This window comes from Gasterosteus aculeatus, chromosome Y (assembly GCF_964276395.1).
Source record: "Gasterosteus aculeatus chromosome Y, fGasAcu3.hap1.1, whole genome shotgun sequence".
Lineage (NCBI taxonomy): Eukaryota > Metazoa > Chordata > Actinopteri > Perciformes > Gasterosteidae > Gasterosteus > Gasterosteus aculeatus.
In genome coordinates this window covers 17,072,452-17,079,944 of record NC_135709.1, presented here as the reverse complement: position 1 = coordinate 17,079,944, position 7,493 = coordinate 17,072,452, and the positions used below count along the sequence as shown (strand labels likewise).

At 43.2% G+C, this 7,493-nt stretch overlaps 1 protein-coding gene and 1 pseudogene across 2 annotated transcripts in view; one reads left to right on the top strand and one right to left on the bottom strand.

Annotated features, from left to right (window-relative positions):
• Window positions 1–329: 329 nt before the first annotated feature.
• LOC120812189 (F-box only protein 31-like) lies at window positions 330–6,929 on the bottom strand. Its single transcript, XM_040167992.2, has 9 exons — window positions 6,441–6,929; window positions 5,325–5,396; window positions 4,504–4,580; window positions 4,166–4,333; window positions 3,938–4,012; window positions 3,699–3,808; window positions 3,230–3,383; window positions 2,751–3,121; window positions 330–2,105 (listed from the first exon to the last, which is right to left on the bottom strand). The coding sequence occupies exons 1-9, from the start codon at window positions 6,847–6,849 to the stop codon at window positions 1,883–1,885; spliced, it is 1,659 nt and encodes a 552-aa protein (XP_040023926.2). The 5' UTR covers window positions 6,850–6,929; the 3' UTR covers window positions 330–1,882.
• LOC120812887 (Fanconi anemia group I protein-like) overlaps window positions 6,804–7,493 on the top strand; it is a 16,609-nt pseudogene continuing 15,919 nt past the window's right edge. The window contains exon 1 of the transcript XR_013454954.1: window positions 6,804–6,929. The product of XR_013454954.1 is annotated as a Fanconi anemia group I protein-like (transcript). The remainder of the gene's footprint in view (window positions 6,930–7,493) is intronic.

Genomic DNA, 7,493 nt, shown 5'->3' with positions numbered 1-7,493 from the left:
TGGAATTGTGTGGAATAATATTGTACTATTTAATTGCATGTGATACTATACTGCGCAACAACGTCATTCACTCTTATTACAGAGCAAGACAATTGCACACATTGGTTGTTAGGCTTGAATTAGATGGAGGGTCCTTCATCAGTTTAATAATGTGCTATGTGAGGTGAACATTATACTTTAAAGAACAACAGCACACTGGGCTGAGGCCAGTTAAGGATGGTGTGTGAGGGGATGCAACATCTAATTGCATTATTATCAAAATTCAACTGTGACACTGCAAGGAGAGAATGGGATGAGGTGATAGTTGCGCCGAAAAGGGAGACTACAGATTTGATCAGTTTTGTATTTTTTATTACTGAGAAGAGCGCTCAAGCTGAAAAGCTCCCTGAAGTGTGACATGAGCTGTTCAATAGGTCAAACTTCCCCACAATCAAGCGTGTGGCATTGTAAATAGTAGAAAGTAACATTTCTTTTTTTTCTGAAGGCAAATCACTCCAATAGCGAGCCACAGAGGGCTTAGGATATATATGAGAATGTCAAATAAATTAAGAGGAAATAATAAAAAAAAGAAAAATTGATAAGCAGACACTTTTATTTTGCAAATGTTAGTAAAGCAGCAGTCCGATATAAAAGTGCTGGCTGAATGATTCACTATACTGCCCAGGAAAGTGCACTTGAACTAAGGAAGCTACTGAGCAACCCCATCATCATCGGCTGTAAGGAGACAAATAGACACTTACTTAGTACTTTGAGCTGTTATTTTGTATAATGTGCAAATAGCCTGGTCTCAAGTTGGAAATTATTTGGAAAACTGGAGGGAACAACTTTGCAGTTGGAAAGCCGGGCAAATGATAGGTCAGCCATTTAAACACAACAAACACATTTCAAGAAAAGTTTCAGATAATTATACAAGCACATAAACGGTATAACTTGAATATCAGACCAGCTTATGTAAAGGTCATGTCACTCTATTGCAGTACTACACATCTTTCCCACTTACATAATGTTATGTCAAGCGTGATGACATGAAAGGTGTGTGTGTGATGTAGTACCATGAGCCAGGTCATATCACAATCTATGAAGTTCAAAAGGGCCAAAACTGGCTGATTGTTTTATCTACTGTGTTTTGATAAGACAGCACACCCTCACTTGTCAAAGGGGACAAAATTACCCCATTGTGAAACTCACTCAGTATTTTACTGGACAAACTACCAAAAAGATTTTGAACTTCACATAAATAATTAACTTTTCACTGATTTGTGATGAAGAGAAAAACATCCGAGAAGCAGTTTTTTTTTAAGCAAAATACACAAAGGAAAAAGATTCAGATAAGGGTGAGATGAGATGAGATAAGACCAAATGCAGCATGCATTTCAACATGTTGGGCACTTAACTCCGAGTAATGCTTTATAGTAGAATACATTGGACACTTTTATCGTCTTCAAGCGCTATCAAGTTACAGACATGGTTTTAGAATCGGAGGCACGTACAGTTTGATTCATAATATAAGAAATCAGAAACATCATTCCTTTTCGCCTTGGGGGAAATAAATAAATAAATTTAAAAAAGGATTACTGTGACCCGTTTTCATGCTGCAGTAGAGGATAAAGGTCATTCTGAGGTGGGCTGATAAACGGTGACCTGGGGAGGCCTTTTAAAGTGCTTGCATGGGAACAGGAGCATAAGAGCGCTAGATCAGGGTGATACAACCAAACAATAAAACCAAATGTTTGAGAAACATACCAATAACACGGGGACAATTGCGGCGATGAGCTATCGCGGTGAGTCATAGGTCACGACTCAAAGGGCGGCAGGAGATTATTTGTGTAAAATGGTTGCTTTTATGCATTGTGTTGTGGGGTGAAGCTTAGAACGTGGTGCATCAGGATGTCCAGGACTGCATGTTAAACAGCATGGCCTCAAATCTCTTCATATTTGGGGCATGAGCGTGAGCTAGTTGGTCCGTCAGCCGGCTGTACAAACTGAACGACTTCAACTCCAGCCAGATGAAGCCAAAATGGTCCTCGTCGAACAGCACAAAGAGCCCCGGGGTGCGCTCGGGACTCGTAAAGCCGTGACCAGCGATCAGGCCTGTACCATAGAAGCTGAAATGGAGGCACATCAATTCATAAATCACCCAATCAATACTCCTTTGATATAGGTTTCAATGGGTAGAAGTGTAATTTAACCAGGGAGTTAGTTGCTCAGTTTATTTCGGTTTATTCTGTTTTTACTTATTGGGAAAATCTTGTAAACCATGCTAGCAATGGGTTGTTAAGTCTTCAGCACAGACCTTTTTGTGGATTTATGAAGATGAATAAATTGGGAATATGTGATAAAAGCAATGTTGTTTTACAATTATCCACAGCCATATTCGAAATTAGTGTCTTTTCTTTGAGGGTGCCACCACAGCATGCAAATACATTAAAAAAAACTGCAATCTGCAGTTCCGCTCCTCCTGCAGATTGCAATTAATTAGGGAAGCCAAAATCCCCATGATAATTTTGGTATTTTGTTAATTAACCATGTTTATCCATAAAACATCAACATTACTGACAAGCATTGATTAGCGGCTGCTTTCAGCCTTTTGGACTTTAAACAGCGTATAAGCTTAAGACAGCTCAGGAACAATCAGCGCACTGTGTCTAACACCACTGTTACTGGAACAAAGCCAGCTCCAACCAATTCAATCCCCCCTACACTCTGCAAAATGTATACTTCATGCTTTTTCCTTACAGGCGAGTTCTTACCATTTTCTACAGGTGCGCGGGTAGACCTCATTGCGTGCCATAACTCCCAGGGGCAGGACAAAGGGCTGGGCTTCGGGAGGACTGGTGCTGGTGCTGGGGCCGGGCTGGCAACTGTGTGAACAGGCAACACGGCCCTCCTCCACCCAATTGGCTGCACTGGCGTTACCGCAGGCCCCCTCTGCTGCCCCTCGGCTTGCGGCAGGAGCGTCCTTGGCCTGTTCCTGCTCTTCTCTCTGGACCTCTGCGTGGACCTCCAGTACCAGGCGGGACAGTTCCTCTATGTTGCGCTGGTGCTCCAAGTCTGGCAGGACGACAGGCCGGCTCAGGTCAACATCTAAAGTGAGTTGCCCTGCAGGAACATTGGGGTCTCCCTGCAAGAAAATCAACATGCACTATTCATTTACTGTTTGGAAATTAATTGTACAGCTTATTTTTTTAACAGAAGCACAGCCTCTGATGTGGATTGTTCATCAGCTTACAGTGAGCTTGGTGGCTCTCAGATAGATCCCGTGGAAACTGAGCATGACGATCTCCAAGCCATGACTGCCGTAGGTGCCTTTGAAGAGGCCCGGATGGAAAAGGTCAGAGGGCATCAAAGGTGGCAAGTAGATCCTCCGGTATGTCAAGCAGTTACTGTCAAATCGAAGCAAACAATAATGGTCAAAATTGACTTTTGCCATTGTTGAGTATTGTTATTTCACCAAATATTTGTAATATATGCAACAAACGATTTACATTATAAACTACATAAAAGTGGAGATGGTGGCCGCCGCAAAGGGCATCGGAGCTTCATAGCCCAGTTTTACATTCACTCACAAGTGAAAATCAGAGCTATCCACAAATATATCAAGCCATTCTCGCAATACTTTTTTAACAGTAACAGATTCGTAGGCACACAATCTTTAAGTCAGCGTTAGAGAAAGTGTGATGTAAGAAAAAGACTCATACTCATATTGACTAGTGTAAATAAACTTCATCAGAATGAGCTCCTGCATGTGCTCGTGGAAGATTTCTTCAAGTGTCCGGCCCCATTCTTCCTCCAACCACGTCCTGAACTCCTACACACACACAAGTTAGAGAAATCAGTAGAATGCTGCTCACAGCCTTTCCAACATCATCAAAGCACATGGGCTTTTAAAAAGATACACAAGACAAGGGAATAGTTCCGGTATCAACCACTGCCTCACCTCCTGTCTGCCTCCTGGCATGCGGTGATGATCAGTCTGGTTACACTTTGTTGAAAACTCATCCTTCTTCCCAGTCTTAAAATAACAGAATCACGGCACACATATTAAAACGTAACATACTTTATCAATTTGTAATCTTACAATGAAGTGGAATGTTCTTCTAAAATGTGTCAGAAATATCCAGATGATCCAGAGCAGGTGCTTTATTTGGGCTGTGCAGGCTCTCACCTGGATGTCTCCTTTGTGTGGCCCCTTGTGTCCGTACATACACTCCATGGTGGCCTTATTGCTCTCCAACATGTGGATACGAAAGAGCGGCCGTCTTCTCATGGGATCCTCCACACGGGGGTCGTGAGGTGGCAAATACATCCAGCCGATGATGAACAGCCCATCCACCTGAATGAAAAATACTTTGAATAATTCACGAATCATTGAAATTATTCTAAAAATATGCTAACGTCCGGATTTTCAGATTAATTAAAAACAGTGGACAATCGGCAAACTGCACACTATTGTCATCATTTCTCATCGTTTTGCAAATGCCTTGATGGAGAAACACTTCTTACCACAACATTGAGCAATCCCCCGTAAGGCCCTATGTCAGGCTGCCATAAGCCCAAGATATGTCTGAACGGGTGTAGCACTGCAACACAACAGCACAATATCACACCATACAATCAGTATCTGTAATGTAACAGCTTTACTATGGGCTAAAACTGTGCATGGTTACAAACACAAGAAGAGTTGTTAATACCTACAAACACCACTTTCAAAGGTAAGAAAGCGTCAACGGACGCGTCCTGTCCACCAGTCCAAACTGAATACACAGCACACCAAGTAATCGGGTTTCCCATTTCATACTTAATATGCAAGCAAACAGCACTGAGGACAATTGAGAACATCGTTCAAAAAGGGAATACGTAACACTGCCGCAGCCGTTTGCTTGCAAATTAAATCAATGAGTCCCACTCGCACAACCCCTCGCGCAGCAGCCATCCGCGTTGAGGCCCGTGTACACACAGCGTTTGTACACGTCTTTATAGTCCATGCGCTCGTAGTCCGGAAGGAGCTTCTTAAAGCGCCCAGACTTCACCCGTGGGTTGACACCTGGACAGGCACAACACAGGCAAGTGTGGAGCAGACAAGGACTAAGCCCAGTAACAGATGGAGGAACGGATTAGTGGAGCAGATGAAATTAAAATTGTGGTATTCCAGTTGCTGGGACTGTTTCCTGTCTTTTGCAAATCAAAGTAATTTGGATGATCTGCGAAACTATACACAAAAAAACATGAGGGTGCAAATCACGAATGAACCAATGGTGGACGACTGCACCAAATACTTTATTGGTGGGTGACATCAGACCTTCACAAGCTGCAGTGTAACTTACGTTCAACATAGAGGTCCCGGCTGGATACTCCTCCAACTTCCATCCTCCTCAGATCCTCCTTCATATCAAACTCTGCAGAGAGAAAAAACAAGAGAGAAATGAGTTCAACATTAAATTTACTTCAAATTCATGCAAAATATGACATAATGTTGATTGAGGGGGTTTACATAAGTACATAAGTGATTATAAGAAGCCAAAGAAGAACGTTTTGAAAGTACGGTCACTAGGAGAGGTTATTGTTGTTTTGTCCCTTTTTATCATTATTAATTAAAATGCACTAAACAGATTGTAGATTGTTGTAGATTGATCAGTAGATCAGTAGATTGTTGACGGAGTTCTAACGCTGCAATATTTACAGCTTTTAATCGTGCATTAGCGGTTGACTGTAAATGTTTATGCCGGCAGTAGGATCTATTTGACTGCTATTAAGGTCTATGTTAATGTGGTTCATGTAACTCTGAATCAGCTGACTTTGCTAGCTGTCGTCAGTGTGACTGATTTCTTAATTTACTATTGTGGACAATGTTGCAGAACTGCTTTGTTTGGTTATAAGACTATTAACAACTTTTCATTCGATATATCAGAAAAGTATATCATCACACAAAATTGCATTTCCCATATAAAAACCTGTTATCATATTTCATGCACTGATTGTTAAAATTATTACAAATATTATTTCACAGTATTTGTGTTGTATTATGTACAGATTATTAGACACATTTGTCCCAAGTAGGGCAGTCTCATACATATGTCACAACAAAACCGTTCAAAACTAATGTTCGAGGCCCCCAAAAGGTCATGTCCCACCCGCGGAAACATCTTATCAGCTGCACGGAATGGCTGACACAGGCCTCATAACAGAGAGAGACCTTGGCCCGTGTGCACAGCAGTGACTGGGTTAACCTTAATGTATTCTACGCTTCCCGTCCGGATCTATAAAATGCTTTTAAGCAAACACACTTCGGAGTAACCGCGGCACGAATAACCTGTTTACAGAAAGGAATCTCCCCGGTCTGGTGCACAGATATATTGCCTCATGTTTGGGGTGGGGGGCGCATTCTAACGGTGTGCGTGAGCGTCTCCACTATCTGTACGTGCAGCCGTCGCTATAATTACCTGCCATGCACCGCCTTCTCCAGATGGTTTCTGTGTTGAGGATTTGTCGGAATTTCTTGCCTACGAGGGCGACACTCGGTAGCGCTGTTCCGGGCAGCAGGGAGAATATCTCCACCAGGAGCTCCGGCGGTAAATCCGCTAACGACTGCGGGCGCGGAGGTCCCGTGCCGCCGCGATCCAGAGCGCCTGCTCTGTTGACATGACAGCTGCCATCTTCACGAGCAACACTCGGCCCTGCAGCAGCGGCGGCGCCTGCTGCGCCTCCGTCGCCTTGCGTCGGCCCAACGATCTGCTCCTCTTCTTCCTCCTCCATGTCCGAATCGCTGCCCTGGTCCTGCTGGTTATGCCGCTGTCGCCTCCGGCATCTCCGCGACTGACCCACTCCGCAGAGCCTGGCACAGACAGCCATCCGGAGTCACCGAGCAGGCGACGTTACATCACTGCGAGGCATCTAATCGGCTGCAGTCGGGCCGATCTCCCTGCCGCTCGGTGAGCATGGGCAGAAACCGCCCCGATGACGTCACGTCAGCGCACGTAAACAGCGTAGCGACTTTTCATCTATAACACGTGTCACATCTGAGACCAGCAGTGGGGTTATGTATATTTTAGTATACTATAATTACTAATATCACGGCAAGAATCGAGTAAAGAATCTTCCAGTTAAATATGAAAAAATATAATTTTCATGAGGCTAACATAGTGACTAATAGTGAGTCCAGTAAAAAACGGCGATTTACAGAATACAATTGAAATACTCAAGCAACATACTAAAATGATTATAAAATAAAGAGAAACCATATTATTTTCGAAGCATTGGAAAGGTCAATTCTTATTTGACGTTATTTGGACGAAGCCAGGCAGCGATAAATGCGCTGATTTGCCAAAAAAAATACATTGGGTAGAATTTTGGTTACTAGCAAGAGTCCCCTTTGTTGACAGGCGCACGAATCTGAACGCATTAATACAACCTGATTGGCTCTTTCTTGGTGGAATTGCGGCAGCAATGTGATTCCAACAATCCAGCACTATCTGTGTGTAAGAAGTGGTCTATGG

What these genes read in the sequence shown, in the direction of transcription:
- LOC120812189 (XM_040167992.2), bottom strand. Translation starts at nt 6,849, where the DNA reads ATGGCTGTCTGTGCCAGGCTCTGCGGAGTGGGTCAGTCGCGGAGATGC. An exon ending in GGGGATTGCTCAATGTTGTG is followed by an intron (nt 4,334 to 4,503) that starts GTAAGAAGTGTT and finishes TTTTTCATTCAG; the next exon opens with GTGGATGGGCTGTTCATCAT. An exon ending in CCGCGCACCTGTAGAAAATG is followed by an intron (nt 2,106 to 2,750) that starts GTAAGAACTCGC and finishes CCTCCATTTCAG; the next exon opens with CTTCTATGGTACAGGCCTGA.